Source organism: Sus scrofa, chromosome 7 (assembly GCF_054392235.1).
Source record: "Sus scrofa isolate SSC_HxYL_T2T_F1_AM1 chromosome 7, Sscrofa_HxYL_maternal_Yorkshire_Landrace_v2.0, whole genome shotgun sequence".
NCBI lineage: Eukaryota > Metazoa > Chordata > Mammalia > Artiodactyla > Suidae > Sus > Sus scrofa.
In genome coordinates this window covers 28,111,216-28,130,844 of record NC_139389.1, presented here as the reverse complement: position 1 = coordinate 28,130,844, position 19,629 = coordinate 28,111,216, and the positions used below count along the sequence as shown (strand labels likewise).

At 49.9% G+C, this 19,629-nt stretch overlaps 3 protein-coding genes across 5 annotated transcripts in view; 2 read left to right on the top strand and 1 right to left on the bottom strand.

The window, feature by feature from the left end:
- HSPA1L (heat shock protein family A (Hsp70) member 1 like) overlaps positions 1-9,161 on the top strand; it is a 28,316-nt gene extending 19,155 nt beyond the window's left edge. Inside the window, exons 1-2 of one of the 3 annotated variants that reach the window (XM_021097961.2) lie at positions 4,211-4,339; positions 6,794-9,039. In XM_021097961.2, coding sequence (XP_020953620.1) covers positions 6,807-8,732 — 1,926 coding nt within the window. In that variant the 5' untranslated portion in view covers positions 4,211-4,339; positions 6,794-6,806 and the 3' untranslated portion in view covers positions 8,733-9,039. 3 annotated transcript variants of the gene reach the window in all.
- On the bottom strand, positions 1,716-4,246 carry HSPA1A (heat shock protein family A (Hsp70) member 1A). Its single transcript, XM_084967756.1, has one exon. The coding sequence runs from the start codon at positions 4,061-4,063 to the stop codon at positions 2,138-2,140; it is 1,926 nt and encodes a 641-aa protein (XP_084823882.1). The 5' UTR covers positions 4,064-4,246; the 3' UTR covers positions 1,716-2,137.
- Positions 9,162-10,601: 1,440 nt separating the features above from the next.
- LSM2 (LSM2 homolog, U6 small nuclear RNA and mRNA degradation associated) lies at positions 10,602-18,738 on the top strand. The gene is given in 5 exon segments (NM_001123136.1): positions 10,602-10,830; positions 11,441-11,508; positions 17,936-17,966; positions 18,084-18,143; positions 18,258-18,738. Coding segments are annotated over 5 exon segments (288 nt in total). The 5' UTR covers positions 10,602-10,827; the 3' UTR covers positions 18,384-18,738.
- The last annotated feature ends 891 nt before the right edge of the window (positions 18,739-19,629 follow it).

The window sequence follows — 19,629 nt, the reverse complement described above, 5'->3', positions numbered from 1 at the left end:
CCACAGTATAAAACATTTTAAAGTGTACAATTTGGGTGTTCCCGTCCTGGCGCAGGAGAAACGATCCGAGTAGGAACCATGAGGTTGCGGGTTTGATCCCTGGCCTCGCTCAGTGGGTTAAGGCTCCTGCGTTGCTGTGAGCTGTGGTGTAGGTCACAGACACGGCTTGGATCCCACGTCGCTGTAGCTGTGGCGTAGGCCAGAGCTATAGCTCTGATTCGACCCCTAGCCTGGGAACCTCCTTATGCCTTCGGCCCTAAAAAACAAAATAAATAAAGTGTACAATTTGGAATTCTCCTGTGGCTCACTGGGTTAAGGACCTAGCATTGTCACTGCTGTGGCTCTGGTTACATTTGTGACGCAGGTTCAGTCCCTGGCCCAGGAATTTTTGTATGCTGCGGGCGCAGCCAGAAAAAAATTCTAAAGTTCACAATGTAGTGGTACCTGGTTCATTCACATGTTGTGCAATCATCACCTCTATCTAGTTCCAAAATCTTTGTAACCCCCAGACACAACTGCTTTTTAAAGGAGTTCACTTCCCGAGGCTTGAAGATTGTGTCAGGCATTTTACAACAAAGACACTGTTGAGGGGGTTACTCCTAGGATGCCAGCAGCTAGGGCATGAAGCATCTCAAACAGAAGGAAGTCGGTGGTTAAGTCATCCTGGTACAGCGCTGCAGGTTTTGTTGTGTCTTCTAAATGTATTGTGTATCTAACATTTAGGGTTATACAGAGTAAAAGCAAAGAGTATTGATTGGGAAATCTAGGAATAGAACCATAACCCAGAATCAGACAACAAAAAAGCCTTATGGACTTGGGGCAGCATGGCAAAAACCAGTAACTGGGGGTGGAATCCATGTTCAACATCTTTGCTGAACTATTTTTTAACCTTCAAAAAAGTGAGTTAAGCTAGTAACTTAAGTCTCCCCATATGTTCACCTGTGCAAGTCAAACACCACCCATACTCAGTGTGACAGCAATGAGAATAAACACCTATCAGTCCCCAGTAGAGTTACTGGAGGTAGGAGCACTGAAATACTCAGGTCCTCCTGCTGTTCAGGGAACAATAACACCTCTCTAAGGTCCTCACTGGGATGCTGAAAATGTAGGTTAGTAACCACTGCTGGAAGTGCAGCGTTTCTATCTCAGCATTCTTTCAGAAGAAAGAACTACGGACTGAGGTATCGGGCCAGACACTTTCATTTTAAAATGTGAGAACTAGAGATCTCTTGTGCCTAACTGGGCAAGCCAGTGTTTCAACTGGCATCTCACAGCCAATTTAAGACTCATCTTTTTTATGCTGGATCCACATTAAATAACAGGGTTCTAACATATCCTCTGTGTGCACAGTAAGCAGCAGCCGCTATGTACCAATCTAACTGCCTCTCCTTTTTACCTGCTTCTCCAAGAACACCCTCACTCCCAAGCTCCTTTTGAGGCCACTCCTACAGGGTCAACCCCTCACCCACCTTGAGGCCATGTCAATAACCCTTAACATTTTCTAAACCCATACACCAAAACCATTCAAAGCCAGTAGCTTTGTTTCTCCCAAGGATACTATTTACCTTAAAAAAAAAAAATGACAATATATATATCCTTCCTTTTCAGATCCCTGACCTTACCTAAGAGGCAAGCTATTATTCAATTATAGACACTGTAAGAAAGACAACCTATGCAGACCCTTCCATCCTCAAAACAAAACACAGAGGCAGACATCACTCAAATTATGAATGTATTTACTTTTAATAAAGTTTTTAAAGAAAAAAAAAAGCGCCTGAATTTGGCATGTGCCTTTATTTACAAAAAGGGAAACTGACAAAATATAGTAGTATACATTCATCTCTACACTGGACTCTGAAAAAGTTTATGCCTTCACTAAGAGACAGTACAACTTTGCAAACAATTTGAGCAGTTGATAGCTTGATGAAAGGCAGATATAAGGCAGTGCATAACAGGGAAATTGACAAAACATGGCAGTATACATTCACCTCTATACACTAAACTCTGAAAAAAGTTTGTAATTTCCCTAAGAGACGCAGTACAACTTTGCAAACAATTTGCATAGCTGATGAAAAGTAGATAAAAGGCAATGCACAACCATCTTCATAACAAACATACGCAGTCTGGGGAAGGGTTCCTAGTCCACCTCCTCGATGGTGGGGCCAGACCCAGAGCCCCCTTTGGGGGCCTGAGCCCCAAAGCCGCCAGCCCCGGGGCCACCCGCCCCCTGGTACAGTCCGCTGATGATGGGGTTACACACCTGCTCCAGCTCCTTCCTCTTGTGCTCAAACTCGTCCTTCTCGGCCAGCGTGTTGGCGTCCAGCCAGGAAATCACCTCCTGACACTTGTCCAGCACCTTCTTCTTGTCCGCCTCGCTGATCTTGCCCTTGAGCCCCTCATCCTCCACGGCGCTCTTCATGTTGAAGGCGTACGACTCCAGCGCGTTCTTGGCCGACACCCTCTCGCGCTGGATCTCGTCCTCCGCTTTGTACTTCTCCGCCTCCTGCACCATGCGCTCGATCTCCTCTTTGCTCAGCCGGCCCTTGTCGTTGGTGATGGTGATCTTGTTGGCCTTGCCCGTGCTCTTGTCCGTCGCCGTGACGTTCAGGATGCCGTTGGCGTCGATGTCGAAGGTCACCTCGATCTGGGGCACCCCCCGCGGGGCCGGCGGGATGCCGCTCAGCTCGAAGCGCCCCAGCAGGTTGTTGTCCCGCGTCATGGCCCTCTCGCCCTCGTACACCTGGATCAGCACGCCCGGCTGGTTGTCCGAGTACGTGGTGAAGATCTGCGTCTGCTTGGTGGGGATGGTGGAGTTGCGCTTGATCAGCGCCGTCATCACGCCGCCGGCCGTCTCCAGCCCCAGCGACAGCGGGGCCACGTCCAGCAGCAGCAGGTCCTGCACGTTCTCCGACTTGTCGCCCATCAGGATGGCCGCCTGCACCGCCGCCCCATACGCCACCGCCTCGTCCGGGTTGATGCTCTTGTTGAGGTCGCGCCCGTTGAAGAAGTCCTGCAGCAGCTTCTGCACCTTGGGGATGCGCGTCGAGCCCCCCACCAGCACCAGGTCGTGGATCTGGGCCTTGTCCAGCTTCGCGTCGCGCAGAGCCTTCTCCACCGGCTCCAGGGTGCTGCGGAACAGGTCCGAGCACAGCTCCTCGAAGCGCGCCCGGGTGATGGACGTGTAGAAGTCGATGCCCTCGAACAGGGAGTCGATCTCCAGGCTGGCCTGCGTGCTGGACGACAGGGTCCTCTTGGCCCGCTCGCAGGCCGTGCGCAGCCGCCTCACCGCCCGCTTGTTCTGGCTGATGTCCTTCTTGTGCTTCCTCTTGAACTCCTCCACGAAGTGGTTCACCAGCCTGTTGTCGAAGTCCTCGCCGCCCAGGTGCGTGTCCCCCGCCGTGGCCTTCACCTCGAAGATGCCGTCGTCGATCGTCAGGATGGACACGTCGAACGTGCCCCCGCCCAGGTCGAAGATCAGCACGTTGCGCTCCCCCTTGCCCGTCCTGTCCAGGCCGTAGGCGATGGCCGCCGCCGTGGGCTCGTTGATGATCCGCAGCACGTTCAGCCCCGCGATCACCCCCGCATCCTTGGTGGCCTGCCGCTGCGAGTCGTTGAAGTAGGCCGGCACCGTGATCACCGCGTTGCTCACCGGGTGGCCCAGGTACGCCTCGGCGATCTCCTTCATCTTGGTCAGCACCATCGACGAGATCTCCTCCGGGTAGAACGCCTTGGTCTCGCCCTTGTAGCTCACCTGCACCTTGGGCTTGTCCCCGTCGTTGATCACCCGGAAGGGCCAGTGCTTCATGTCCGCCTGCACCACCGGGTCGCCGAACTTGCGCCCGATCAGCCGCTTCGCGTCAAACACCGTGTTCTGCGGGTTCAGCGCCACCTGGTTCTTGGCCGCATCGCCGATCAGCCGCTCGGTGTCCGTGAAGGCCACGTAGCTGGGGGTGGTGCGGTTGCCCTGGTCGTTGGCGATGATCTCCACCTTGCCGTGCTGGAACACCCCCACGCACGAGTACGTGGTGCCCAGGTCGATGCCGATGGCCACGCTCTTCGCCATGTCGCTGGCCTGCTCTCTCCGCAAACAGCCTCTAGACTCGAAACCGGGATCCCAGACGAGAGCTCTGAAGCCGGAAACCGAACGCGCCGCTTCTGCCCGCGGTGGTCCTCGGAGGCAACGGATCTGCCAAGGCTGCGCTCACAGACCGCAGAGGAAGTCTTAGCAGCTCTTCCCGGGCTCGCTGTTTCCTTGGGGGCGGCTCTGTGTTTATATTTTTTTCCTCAAGCCCCTCCTTTTCCCTCCTCAGCCAATCCCCGAGCTCGGCGGGGCTGCCAGGTCGGGAATATTCCAGAGGTTTCGCCTCGCGTCCTGCCCCCTGGCTTTCTGGGGCCAATCAGCGCCCTGGCTGCCGCCCCTCCCAGAACTCTCCAGACTCTTCTGGGTTTTGCTAGCTGGCACTGTATCCGGAGAGGGGGAGCCCGGGAGGAGCGGGGGAGGGGGGCGGCGAGAGGCTGGGCCGGCAGGTCCGCGGGGGGCGGGGGGCGCTAGAGGGTTGACGCGAGGAAGCGGGCGGGGGCGTGGGTGCTGACACCGTCCGGCTCCAGTCGCGTTATAATGGAGGTGCTGCCTCTGACCTCACGGGCTAGTAGGGAATCAGGGTGATAAGTCAGGACCCCACTTAATGTTGTCGGGCGGGGCGGGTGGGGGGTGGGGGGACTCCGGCTGCGCAGTTTGGGTGTTGAGAGAGCCCCCAGTGACAGGGGCTCTGCAATCCGAACCTTCTCAAACTGGATCGAAGGCGGCGGGACACTAGGTGAGCCAAGAGGACCCTGAGTGGCATGGGCCAGACCAGCAGGTCCCTGTTTGAGGAAGTGCTGAAAAATTCTCTAGTTTAAAGTATATGGACGTCGCAGGAGAGGGGATTCCTGTGAGGACCACTAAAGTGGATGGGGTTGGTCAGAGCTGCCCAGAAGAGGAGGAGGAGCGGGTTTGTTATTGGCTCCAGAAAACCCGCAGTTTTATTTGTGAGGAGAGCAGAGGATGGGACTGCCTTAGAGAGGGGCACCCTCTCCTGAGAAAACTTCTTAGGGCTTGATTGGAGTTCTTCAGACTAGCCATATATACTCCCACCAACCCCTATAATAGAGGGTGAAAGGTGACAAGAGGGAGCTAAGCCCAAGTATGGAGGTTGATGTCTCCTCAGGAGACCAGCACTTCCAATAATCTGAGTTCAGCAGGAGGGGAGTACAATCTCAGAATAAAATATGTCACAGACACGGGAACAGGCCAGTTGAGTCAGGCCCTCTTTGAAATTGAAAACAACATATGCCACTGCCCTCCCACTTCCATTTGGCTAGGAGTACTTTTGTCTACCTTGTCCAAAAAGCACTGCGCCATGAAGGAGCAGTCTGAAAGAGATAATTGTACCGCAAAAGGATATATATATGTGTGTTTGTTTTTTAGGGCCGCACATGTGGCATATGGAGATTCCCAGGCTAGGGGCCCAGTTGGAGCTACAGCTGCTGGCCTGTGCCAGAGCAACAGCAACATCAGATCCAAGCCACATCTGTGGCCTACACCACAGCTCACAGCAACACCAGATCCTTAACCCACTGGGCGAGGCCAGGGATGGAACCTGCAACCTTATGGTTCCTAGTCAGATTCATTTCCGCTGTGCGACAATGGGAGCTCCTGCAAAAGGTTATGTGTACACAGGGTGTATGGCAGAGTTATTCTCAATAGCTGTAGGGTGGAAGCAGCCCAAGTGCCACAGAGGGAAAGAACAAATAAACAGAATGTGGTAGATACATACAATGAAAATTATTGAGCCTTAAAAATGAAGAAACTTCTGACACATGCTATAACAGAGACAAACTTTTAGGATATTATGTAAATGAAATAAGCTGGTCACAAAATGAAAGTGTGTAATTCCACAGTATAAGTTACCTAGAGTAGCCAAATTCTGAGAGACAAAGTAGACTAAGGGTTGCTAATGGCTATCGGGGAAGGGGAATAGAAATTGTTTAATGGGTATAGAATTTCAGGTTTGTAGAATTTCAGGTATGAACCCTACTGGTATCCATGAGGATGCAGATTTGATCCCTGGCCTCCCTCAGTGGGTTAAATGATGTGTTTCCGAGAGCTGCAGTTTAGGTCGCAGATGTGGCTCACATCTGGCAGATCTGGCATTGCTGTGTCACAGATGCAGCTTGGATCCCATGTTGCTGTGGATGTTTCATAGGCTGGGCAGCTGCAGATTCTCTTTGAGCCCTACCCTGGGAACTTCCATACGCCATGGGTGTAGCCCTAAAAAGAAAAAAGAAAAGAATTTCAGTTTTGCAAGATAAAAAATTCTGGAGATTAGTTGGACAGCAGTGTGAATGAGCTTACTGTCAAAGAATGGTTAAGGTGGTAAATTTCACATTATGTGTATTTTACCACAAAAATAAAATTTAGAAGCTCTCTGCCGGAGTTCCCATCGTGGCTCAGTGGTAACGAACCTGACTAGTATATTTGAGGACGCAGGTTCGATCCCTGGCCTCGCTCAGTGGGTTAAGGATCCGATGTTGCTGTGAGCTGTGGTACAGGCTGCAAATGCAGCTCAGATCCTGAGTTACTGTGGCCAAGGCGTAGACCAGCAGCTACAGTTCCAATTTGACCCGTAGCCTGGGAACGTCCATATGCCATGGGTGTGGCCCTAAAAAGACAAACACACACACACACACACACACACACACACACACACACACACACAATCTCTGCCAACTTTTGCCATTCTTTTTTCCACAGGCCTAGGAAAACTATGGCTGCTGCTAAGGGAACAGCCATCGGCATCGACCTGGGCACCACGTACTCGTGCGTGGGGGTGTTCCAGCACGGCAAGGTGGAGATCATCGCCAACGACCAGGGCAACCGCACCACCCCCAGCTACGTGGCCTTCACGGACACCGAGCGGCTCATCGGCGATGCGGCCAAGAACCAGGTGGCCATGAATCCCCAGAACACTGTCTTTGATGCCAAACGTCTGATTGGCAGGAAATTTAATGATCCTGTAGTGCAATCCGATATGAAACTTTGGCCTTTTCAAGTAATTAATGAAGGAGGCAAGCCCAAGGTAATGGTTTCCTACAAAGGGGAGAAAAAAGCCTTCTACCCTGAGGAAATCTCTTCTATGGTACTGACCAAGATGAAGGAGACTGCTGAGGCTTTTTTGGGCTACACTGTCACCAATGCTGTGATCACTGTGCCAGCCTATTTCAATGACTCTCAACGCCAGGCCACCAAGGATGCAGGCGTCATTGCAGGTCTCAATGTGCTAAGAATTATCAATGAACCCACAGCTGCTGCCATTGCCTATGGCTTAGATAAAGCAGGCCAGGGAGAGCGACATGTCCTGATCTTTGATCTGGGTGGAGGCACATTTGATGTGTCCATCCTGACCATAGATGATGGGATTTTTGAGGTCAAGGCCACAGCTGGGGACACCCACTTGGGCGGCGAGGACTTCGACAACAGGCTGGTGAGCCACTTCGTGGAGGAGTTCAAGAGGAAGCACAAGAAGGACATCAGCCAGAACAAGCGGGCGGTGAGGCGGCTGCGCACGGCCTGCGAGCGGGCCAAGAGGACCCTGTCGTCCAGCACGCAGGCCAACTTGGAAATTGATTCGCTTTACGAAGGCATCGATTTCTACACATCCATCACCAGAGCCCGGTTTGAAGAGCTGTGCGCAGACCTGTTTAGGGGCACCCTGGAGCCGGTGGAGAAGGCTCTTCGGGATGCCAAGATGGATAAGGCTAAAATCCACGACATTGTCTTAGTAGGGGGCTCCACCCGCATCCCTAAGGTGCAGAGGTTATTGCAGGACTACTTTAATGGCCGTGATCTCAACAAGAGTATCAACCCCGATGAGGCGGTGGCCTACGGGGCTGCAGTACAGGCAGCCATCCTGATGGGGGATAAGTCTGAAAAGGTACAGGACCTGCTTTTGTTGGATGTGGCTCCGCTGTCGCTGGGGCTGGAGACGGCCGGCGGCGTGATGACTGTCCTGATCAAGCGCAACTCCACCATCCCCACCAAGCAGACACAGATCTTCACCACGTACTCGGACAACCAGCCGGGCGTGCTGATCCAGGTGTACGAGGGCGAGAGGGCCATGACACGGGACAACAACCTGCTGGGGCGCTTTGACCTGACTGGAATCCCTCCTGCACCCAGGGGAGTTCCTCAGATCGAGGTGACCTTCGACATCGATGCCAACGGCATCCTGAACGTCACGGCCACGGACAAGAGCACAGGCAAGGCCAACAAGATCACCATCACCAATGACAAGGGCCGGCTGAGCAAGGAGGAGATCGAGCGCATGGTTCTGGATGCTGAGAAGTATAAAGCGGAGGATGAGGTCCAGAGAGAGAAAATTGCTGCAAAAAATGCCTTAGAATCCTATGCTTTTAACATGAAGAGTGCTGTGAGTGATGAAGGCCTAAAGGGCAAGATTAGTGATGCTGATAAAAAGAAAATACTGAATAAGTGCAATGAGGCCCTTTCATGGCTGGAGGCCAATCAACTGGCAGAGAAAGATGAGTTTGATCATAAGAGAAGGGAATTGGAGCAGGTGTGCAACCCAATCATCACAAAACTCTACCAAGGAGGATGCACTGGGCCTTCCTGTGGAACAGGGTATACACCTGGAAGGGCCGCCACAGGCCCCACCATTGAAGAAGTAGATTAATTTTATCTGGAGCTGGAGGGTTCTAGGGTGCCTCTAAGATGATTTTGTTCCCCTCCTCTTCAAACATGGTTATGATTCTTGAATTGACTGGACCTGCACCTAAGTTACCATCCCTTTTGGATTCTGACAGAGGAGTCGCAAATACCATCTTTGCACACTGCAACGTCCTGTTTCTGACCCTGGAATGAGACCCATCACTGAACCATTTGAAGAATTTGAATGTGTGTTATTTATTTCCAGCTTTCCAAGTTTCTTCTTCCTGTGTGGATGGTTATTTGTCCCTCAGTAAATTTGTTCCTAAAGCAAATTACTTCTGGTATCTTTAGGCTGTGATTTGAGTGTCTCTTAGTAGGGAAAAGGAGAGTTTGTGCAGTGAGCACATGTCGTCTGTGAGCTAATTGTGAATGATTAAGCCGGCGTGGGCAAAGTCTTTGAATTTTCATAAGCTAATCATTTCAAGGGGAAATAACTTTTGATCATTAGTCACCTTTAGCCTCAGAATAGTTATTAGTAGAGTTACAATAGTTACTGCTTATATTCAGGGATAGACTGATTTAGGTGCTTAGGGTTCAGAGGTACAAACTTCTGCTTGATGTCCTGGTGTTACTTATCAGTGGGGTCTGTCACTCACAGGGTCCCTTATTACATCCTTTACATGCTGAAAATATTTCTACAACAAACTCCTAACAAATGGGTAGTGAGGTTTTTTGTTTTGTTTTGTTTTGTTTGTTTGTTTGTTTGTTTGTTTGTTTTGCTTTTTAGGGCTGCACCTGTGGCATATGAAAATTCCCAGGCTAGGGGTCCAAGCAGAGCTGTAGCTGCCAGCCTAGGCCACAGCCACAGCCACAAGGAATCTGAGCCACCCTCTGCATCCTACACCACAGCTCATGGCAATACCGGATCCCTGACTCAGAGTGAGGCATTGAACCTGCATCCTCATGGATAATAGGTTAATTTACACTGTGCCACAATGGGAACTCCCAGATGGATGCTTTTTTGCAAGATTAGAAACAGAGAATTTAGGAGTTCCCATCGTGGCACAGCAGAAACAAATCCGACTAGGAACCATAAGGTTGTGGGTTCAATCCTTGGCCTCGCTCAGTGGGTTGAGAATCCATTATTGCCATGAGATGAGTTGTAGTGTAGGTCGTAGACGCGGCTAGGATCCTGTGTTGCTGTGGCTCTGTCCTAGGCCGGCAGCTATAGCTCCATTGGACCCCTAGCCGGGGAACCTCCATATGCTGTGGGTGCGGCCCTAAAAAGACCAAAAAAGAAAAAGGAGAAAATGGAGAATTTATTTGGATCTCATTCCTTGAAAAAAAAATTTCACCTTTTGCGTCATCGCATACTGATAATGCTTTGGGGACATGAGTATAGAAATACATGTAACTGTGAATTTGTGTCCCTTTGTGTTTGAGAGGGCAATGTTTGGAAGTGAAATATCAGAATGGGTATTTCTATCCCTGAGTCAGTCGGTTTTGCTTTACTCAGCCCCTTACAGGAAAGCCCTAGGCAAAAGCGTAAAAGAAATGTGGACTGAGGTTGGGTTCTCAGGAGAAATAAGTTTATCGGGAACCTTTGACAAAATCGGATTTGTGTGCAGGTTCCTGATCTTGGGAACTCAAACATTTTTACTTTTATCAAAGTGTAAGAGACATAGAAAAGTGTACAAATCATCATGGGTTTTCACAAACGCCCAGTTTGCAATAGTAAGTGTCTTCAGGGTATGAGCAAATCATGCTGGAACCACACTATTTTTAAAAGGAAGAAAACTTGAAAGCCGGGGGAGCCGTCAGAGCCCGAGCCTGCGCAGTGGGAGCCGGCCGCTTGGGGAGGAAGTCGGAAGGCGGGAAGCCCCGCCCCTTCCCTGGCTTTCGCGTCCCCTCGGTCCTACCCCGCCCGCTCTGCTTGTAGCCGGAGCGCACGGTCCGCTGTCCTCCGTCACCCTGAGCTTTCCGCGGCGCTTCCCGCCGCCCCTGCGCAACCCCGCCCCGCCTCGCGCGCGGCCTTGTGCTCCGGTTCCCGCCCGGCCTCCGGACCGCGGTACCCGGCCCTCGCCTTCCCGGTCAGGCGGGCATCCCGCGGTGCAAGCACAATGGTAGGTACCGTGATGTCACAAGGGGGCGCCCTCGGGGAGCGCGACCGTTGGGATGGTTGGGGACGGAGACGGGGTCGCGGGGCGGCGGCGGGGCGGGGGGGGCCCTCCGGGAGCTTTGTTCCTTTGGGCTGACGTTGGGCCCTGGGATTTTTCTCTCCCTCCTTACTTCCTGCAAATCAGGTTCGTTGGGGAGAGACCTCAAAACGAATGGGTCTTATTTGTTTGAGTCGGCGGGAACAGCAGGAGAGGGAAAAGCTAGACCTCAAGGAGCACTTCCCTGACAGACCAGGCCCCGAGAGGGTGCGGGTGTTACACTTGGTACCCTTCACTGGGTAGTGGGGGCAGGACGCCGGGAGAGGTGGTCCACTGAGAGCCGAGCCCGAGGCGTGCGGGCCAGAGCCTCTCTCCCGGGCTTTAGGTCAGGCGCTCGAGGTAGTAATCACCGGGGCTCCAGCCGTTTTTCCGAGTATTCTTTCCTCTTAAGTTTTGAGAACTGCCAGAGAGATGCGGCGGGGATCCCCAGGACCAGTATCTCATAATACTGGCCGGGGAACACGCCTCTGCCCAAGTCCCTTCCCATATGATGTTTTTTCCCCCTCTCGCCCAATAGCTCTTCTATTCCTTTTTCAAGTCCCTTGTGGGCAAGGATGTGGTCGTGGAACTCAAGAATGACCTGAGGTAGGTACCTGTTCCGACAAGTCTGTAGGGGGTGGATGTGCCCAGCCCTCCGGAACAACCTCTTTAATTTGACAAGTATTTGAGGGCTGGGCAAGATGGGAGAGAGACAAACGAAAGAAATGACTTGTGCCTTAAACTGACAGATTAGCTGCAGAGTTTTATCTTTATGGGAAGAAGATCCAAAGAAAAATGTAAGTACTAGAAAGAAGTCAGGGGGCAGAGGCATCAATCACTTTTTTTTAATAAAAGTTTTTTCTGATGAAATCACATGGTCCTTTGACCCAAATTCTAGAAATGTAAGTATTGACTCCAGAAGTAAAGATTTATGTACAAAAATTTTGGTAGTTTTTTTTTTGTTTGTTTGTTTTAATAGTCAAAAATTGGTGGAGGGGAGCCATTAATAGGGAATGGGTTATGGAGTACCCTTGTGGTGCAGCAGGTTGAGGATGTGGCGTTGTCATTGCTGTGGCACGGGTTCCATCCCTGGCCTGGGACTTTTCACATGCCACAGGCACAGCCAAAAAAATAAAATAAAATAGGGAATGGGGAGTTCCCGTCGTGGAGCAGTGGTTAACGAATCTGACTAAGAACCATGAGGTTGCGGGTTTGGTCCTTGCCTTTGCTCAGTGGGTTAACGATCCGGCGTTGCCGTGAGCTGTGGTGTAGGTTGCAGACGTGGCTCGGATCCCGAGTTGCTGTGGCTCTGGTGTAGGCCAGTGGCTACAACTCCAATTGGACCCCTAGCCTGGGAACCTCCATATGCTGCGGGAGCAGCCCAAAGAAATAGCAAAAAAAGACCAAAAAAAAAAAAAAAATAGGGAATGGGTTAGATTTTGGTATTTCCATTAAAGGCAGCTGCCACATGGAAATGAGTTGTATTAATATGGAAAGCTGTTGCAGAATCATCTATGTGGTATAATTGCCCTTTTGTTGTAGACAGTATAAAAGATAAACAGATGACCAGTGCAGTCCCTTGTGTCTGTACTGTTTTTACATCCCTCGTCCCCTTGTATCATTAACTTCAAATCATCTTTTAGGACGTGGATTAAATGCTGTATCCTTGCACTTTCCTGGTTCTTCTAGGCCATAGACACTTCTATCATATAGAGTCTTTCCTTTCTAGTGGGTGCTTCTCAAACTGTGATTTCATAGAAATGTATTTACTGTTTAGGGCTGGTCTTCTATAGGGCCAAGATGTGTTTAAGCGCCCACTGTGTACCTGTGTCTAGCACAGCCCTGGTATAGAGTAGGTGCCTAATGTGTTCTGAAGGGGAAAACAAAAGCTAACATTTGAGGCTCTCCTATAGACTAAGCACTACTCTGAATACTCATTTATTAACTCATTTAATTCTCTGAACACCTCTACATGACATATACTGTTGTTGCTGTTTTACATGAGGAAACTGAAGCTTGACTAGGTTAGGAAACTTGGTTAAGTCTATACAACTAGTAAAGGACAAAGCCAGAACTTAAATCCCTTTCTGCCTGCCCCTCATCCTTTTTTGTTGTTGTTGTTTAATTAAGAACAGGGTCATACTCTGTGCAATTGTAAAACTTGCTTTTTCACCTGACACTATGTTGTGGATATCTTCCATCTCAATAAAGTTGATCTTTAACGTTCTTAATGTCTGAAAGGTGCTTTTTTTTTTTTGAAATGGCTGCACCTGTGACAAATGGAAGTTCCCAGGCTAGGGATTCAATCTGAGCTAGATCCTTTAATCTCCTGTACCAAGCTGAAGATCAGACTCACACCTCTGTAAGGACCCTAGCCGATGTAGTCGGATTTTTTTGTGGGTTTTTTTTGTTTTGTTTTGTTTTGTTTTCTTGGTTTAGGGACACATGTGCAGCATATGGAAGTTCCCAGGCTAGGGGTCAAATTGGAGCTGCAGCTGCTGGCCTGCACCACAGCCGAAGCAACAACAGAGCTGAGCCTTGTCTGTGACCTACACCACAGCTCATGGCAATGCTGGATACTTAACCCACTGAGCAAGGCCTGGGATAGAACCTGTGTCCTCACGGATACTAGTCAGGTTTGTTACCACCGAGCCACAGCTGGGAACTCCCTGCAGTCGGATTCTTAATCCACTGAACTATGGCAGGAACTACTGAATAGCATTTTTATTAGCTGGGTAGAACTAATTAACCAAGACCTTGTTGTTGGATTCTTAGGCTATTTCCAATTCTTTGCTTTTTTTAGGGCCACACCCTCAGAGGTTCCCAGGCTAGGGGGTCCAATCAGAGCTACAGCTGTTGGCCTACACCACAGCCACAGCAATGCAGGATCCGAGCCGCATCTTCACCCTCCACCACAGCTCATGGCAATGCCAGATCCTTAACCCAATGAGTGAGGCCAGGAATCAAACCCAAAACCTCATGGTTCCTAGTTGGATTCTTTTCCGCTGCGCCACAACAGGGACTCCTACATACATGTATTTATACATCTTATTTCAGTAGGAAAAAAATCCTTTAAAGTGTACATTTAAAATATTGATACAGGAGTTCCCGTTGTGGCTCAGCGGAAATGAATCTGACTAGCATCCATAAGGATGCAGGTTTGATCCCTGGCCTCGCTCAGTGGGTTAAGGGTCTAGCATTGCTGTGAGTTGTGATGTAGGCCAGCAGCTATAGCTCCAGTTTGACTCCTAGCCTGGTAAACTCCATTTGCCTAAAAGGACAAAAAAAAAAAAAAAAAAATTGGTACATATTACCTGATTGTCCTTAGAAAGTTTAAATCAATGTATTCTCTCCCCAGTAGTTTCTTCTACATTTCTAAATGAGGTAGTTTTTTAGTGGGAGAGACAGTGACATGGCAAGGAACGGTGAGGGAAGGGATTTGCCTATTAGATTACAGATTTCGATTTATGGCTCTGGCAATGCGTATGGTATCGATGGCATATAGATTGGGTCCCTATAGAGAGAAAAACATGGAAACTACAAGCACCCTCAGCAATTCTCTGAGATGATTCTTTTTTTATTTTCCTCTTCCTGGGTCTTCCACATGACAAGAATAATTGTTGTTTTAGCCCCAGACTCTAAAGCAAGAACTTAGAAGAGCTGAAGGTTATTCCTTGGATTGGGAGAAGAGCTCTTTCTTCCATGATTATGTTAGACCACTTTTTTTTTTCTTTCCCTTTTTGGCTGCCCCGAGGTATATGGGCCAGAGAGCGGATCCAAGCCATAGTTTTGATCTACCCCGAAGCTGCAGCAGCCCTGGATCCTTTAGCCCACTGTGCCAGGCCAGGGATCAAACCTTTGTCCTGGTGCTGCAGTCACCACCGATCCCGTCACACCACAGTGGGAACTTCTGTGTCAGAGCCTTTTTGTGCCTAACATTTCCTTTTTTTTTCTTTCTTTTTTTTTTTTTTTTTCTTTTTAGGGCTGCAGGTTCAGCATAAGGAGGTTCCCAGGCTAGGCGTCGAATTGAGCTACAGCTGCCAGCTTATGCCACAGCTACAGCAATGCCAGATCTGAGCTGCGTCTGTGACCTACACCACGTCGGATCTTTAACCCTCTGAGCAGGACCAGGGATCGAACCCTCATCACTCATGATATTAGTTGGGTTCGTTTCCGCTGAGCCACAGTGGGAACTTCTAACATTTGCTTCTAAAGGGACTGAGTGAATTGTCACCACCTTAGGCGATTCCTGAAAGTTATTCGCTGCTGCAGCAGATGGTGATAGTGCACTGTCAGAGATTTTTTTAGCAGCTAAGGATAAGGTGAAACTACCACTAAGGCAGTTGGCCCCAGACACTGGATTTCAAACACTTCGAATTTTACAAAATTAGGGCCCAAAAGAGAACTGACCACTTTAATTTTGGCAAGATAAGGACATTTTAAAAACTGCCATTTATTATGATCATTTCATAAGTATTTTTTTTGTGGTCGTGTCCATGGCACGCAGAAGTTTCCAGGCCAGGAAACTCTCACCACAGCAACAAATGGAGCCAGATCCTTAACCTCTTGAGCCATTAGGGAATTTCTTGTGATTTTTTTTTTTTTAATGGCTCCACCTGTAACATATGGACGTTCCTGGACCAGGGATTGAATCTAAGCTGCAGTTGCCACCTATGCTACAGCCATGGCAATGCCAGATGCTTTAACCCATTGCACCAAACCCAAGACTCTGCAGTGACCCAAGCTGCTGCAGTTGGATTCTTTTTTTTTTTTTTTTCTTTTTTCTTTTTTTCTTTTTGGCCACCCCAAGGCATGTAGTGTGTCCAGGCCAAGGATCAGATCTGAGCCGCAGTTACTACCCACGCTGCAGCTGTGGCAGTGCTGGATCCCTTAACCCACTTGTGCCAGGCTGGGGATCAAACCACATCATGACTCTGCAGAGATGCTGCTGATCCTGTTTCGACATAGTGGGAACTCCTTCAGTTAGATTCTTAACCCACTGTGCCAGAGTGGGGACTCCTCATAATTTCTTTTTTAATACAAAAAAAGAGCAAGGGCAATTAAAGAGCGGTTTTAGGAAAAAACTATTTATTGACAACCTTTAGCACACTATATACACACTGTTCTAGCCTCTGTTTCCTCATGTCATGGACTCCTGAATCCTTTGAGCACACATCGGTGTTTGAGAACCAGGATTCCTTTTTTTGTTTGTTTGTTTTAGGGCCACACCTGTGGCATATGGAGGTGCCCAGGCTAGGGGTCCAATCAGAGCTGCAGCTGCTGGCCTACACCACAGCCACAGCAACTCAGGATCCTAGCCTCATCTGCAACCTATACCACAGTTCATGGCAAGCCGGATCCTTAACCCACTGAGGAAGGCCAGGGATTGAACCTGCATCCTCATGGATCTTAGTCGGGTTCATTAACTGCTGAGCCATGAAGGGAACTCCTGAGAACCAGGATTCTAAGGAACTTAGAATCTGGCGATGACATGCGGGATGGTTAGGATGAGGGCAGCGAGTTGGAGGCTGGACTGGATCGAGCTGTAAAGGTATAAGACCTTAGTTTGTAGAAAGAGAATAACAAATGTTAGACATCAAACAGTGGGGGTTCGTGGTTCATGGAGAAGTACAAATTACGGGATTTGAGATTTTTGAGACTTAAGTGTTGAAACCACTGGCAGAATTAAAGAATTGGAAGAGAGGTAACATGGCGTGCAGCGGTGGTGTTTAGATAGCCTTCCTCGTGAACATTTCAGGGGTTCAAGGATCGAGGAAGGGAGAGAACATCGCTCATGCCTGTGTCATCAAAAACATCACCAGTTAGGAGTTCCCATCTCGGCTCAGTGGTTAACGAACCCGACTTGCATCCATGAGGATTCAGGTTGGATCCCTGGCCTCAATGAGTGGGTTAAGGATCTGGCATTGCCATGAGTTGTGGTGTAGGTCACAGATGCAGCTTGGATCCCAGGTTGCTGTGGCTCTGGTGTAGGCTGGTGCCTACAGCTCTGATTGGACCCCCTAGCCTGGGAACATCCATATGCCGAGGGTGTGGCCCTAAAAAGCCAAAAAAAAAAACAACATCGCCAGCTAGCTACCTTACCTGCTTTACATACAGAGCCCTGGTTCCAAAGCCAGTATTTGAAAATAGCTAATGGTTCTGGGGGACAGGCCTGAACCAAAGTCTCTATTTGTTCTAAACTTGTCAAGATACACATTTCTGAGCCCCTGGATGGTTAATAGCTACCTTGTGAAGTGGCTGCAAAGATTACAAACGTGCGGAATAAAGGTCTAGCACATAACTTTTTTTTTTTTTTTTGTCTTTCGTCCTTTTTTTAGGGCCAAACCCTTGGCATATGGAGCTTCCCAGGCTAGGGGTCTAACCGGAGCTATAGCCACCGACCTGTGCCAAAGCCACAGCAATGCCAGATCTGAGCTGCATCTGCGGCCTACACCACAGCTCACGGCAACGCTGGATCCTGAACCCATTGATCAAGGCCTGGGATCAAACCTGAGACCTCATGGTTCCTAGTTGGATTAGTTTCTGCTGCGCCATGATGGGAACTCCCACAAAACTTTTTTTGATGGTAGCTACTAAGAGGGAATTTAGGGAGAGATGTGAGGTCTAAACACACTGCTCTGGAAGCAGTTTTTTTCCTACCCCATAGCTTAGGCATGCCCCTTGTTGGTTCTTTTTTTTTTTTTTTTTTTTTCCTCTGCTTTTTTAGGGCCACCCAAGTGCAGCATATGGAAGTTCCCAGGTCGAATCAGAGCTTCATCTGCTACCCACACCACAGCTCATGGCAACGCCACATCCCTGACCCACTGAGCAAGGTCAGGTTTTGAACCCACATCCTCACAGATTTTAGTTGGATTGTTTCTGCTGTGCCACAAGGGGAACTCTGGTTCTACCTTTTTTGGTTTCTTCAAGTCCTTTACTTCCCGCAACCATGTTCTTATCCTTGCTCTAAAATCACCTCAGTGTTGACTTAGGTATAAACTATTTTGGTTTTTCTTTTCTCTACCTCTGACAGCATCTGTGGAACCCTCCATTCTGTGGATCAGGTAAGACTGTAACAAGGGCCCTGATAGGGTCTTGGGGAAGGAGAGGGGAGAGCTTAAGGGCTGGGAACTTGCATCTTGTCTCTGGTTCTAATGATGGTGTTCATCTTCTTTTCTTAGTATCTCAACATCAAACTAACTGACATCAGTGTCACAGACCCTGAGAAATACCCTCACATGGTGAGTTGTAGATGGTAGAGATGAGGAAACACCTCTCAAAGCAGGAGGTCCCTGGGTGGATAGAGGACATTTTTGAAGCGTGTTTTTTTTTTACATTTGTGTATCTTTGTCCAGTTATCAGTGAAGAACTGCTTCATCCGAGGCTCAGTGGTTCGCTATGTGCAGTTGCCAGCAGATGAGGTTGACACACAGTTGCTACAGGACGCAGCAAGGAAGGAGGCCCTGCAACAGAAGCAGTGATGGCTGCTCCTCCCTTTCCCTCCTTCCATCGGTGATTCTGAGCCTCATGTCCCAGCTCAGGATGCCTCCCTCCCATACTTGAGGTGTTGTTTTTTTCACAGCAAAGTTTTTGTGTTTTTTTTAAGGGATGAGTGGATGAGAGTAATAATAATGGAGAGCTACTCTCCTGTATTGAGAAGGGGAGGAAAAGGAAGCCCGGGAACTGCGAAGCCTTCCCTATCCCCAGCACCTGCCTTTCTCACTTCTTCCCTGGAGGTGGGAGAATCTCCCAGGTCTTTCTAGGGTAGCATGTGATTCATTCTGGGGATGGAAGGAATCTGTCCCGCATCGGGAATAAAATTTATGATGCAAATTCGAGTTCTGGTTCTGTGTTTTGGGAAGGGGGCTAGAGAGTGGGAAAGGGATGCTGAATTCACCCAGCCCTGTTACTCTCATTACCCAAGCCAAGGCCCCAACCCGTCCTGTCCGTATTGGCTACCACTCTTCCTGATACAAACCGTACCTCAGTTGGACTGCATGCCCCCTACCTATGCAGCCTACCTACCATAGCCTTTTCCTAATACTGTACCTGCAAATGTTTGCTGTCCTTGTATTAAGGTGGAAGCTAATGAGACACCTAAATGCGTTTGATGCTGGATCTAGTGCTTCCCCAATATCTATTGCATATAAATACAAGTGACAACTTTCATTGTGGAGAGTTGTGACTGGGAATTAACTCTAAACTCATTTAGCAAGTAAGAGTTCCCGCCCCAGATGAGGGTTCTCAGGACGAAGGGCCGTTAGAAGCCATCCAATTCGACTCCCTCCTCCCACGTAGAAGGAAATGAGGCTCAAGGAGAAGCTGGACACCAGGACCTCGGCCAAACGGACCCCTACCCACGTTGGCGTCAGGAGCCGCCCTCCGCCGCCGCCGCCGCCGCGTGAAGGCCCGCTGGCACCGCCCTCCCGCCCCGCCCCGCCCCGCCCGAGGACCCGTACGGGGTGCCCGCGGCGGCGCCTGACGGGAGTGCGGTTCCCGGCGCGTCCTCCCCGACCCCGTCTCCCGTGCCCGCGGCCCGCACGGTTCCTCGGGAGCGCAGTCTGCGGCGGGCGGCGCACCCCTGGGCCAAGATCGGCCAGGCAGCGCCGGCACACGCAGGCGGGGCACGGGCGCCCGTGCCAGGACCTCGGGGCCCGGAAACGCTCGTAGTCACAAAGGGGGGAACACGTGGGCGCAGATTGCCCGGGCGGCTGTCGCAGGGATCTA

Excerpts from the sequence above, each read along its gene's own strand:
- HSPA1A (XM_084967756.1), bottom strand. The coding sequence starts at position 4,063 with ATGGCGAAGAGCGTGGCCATCGGCATCGACCTGGGCACCACGTACTCG.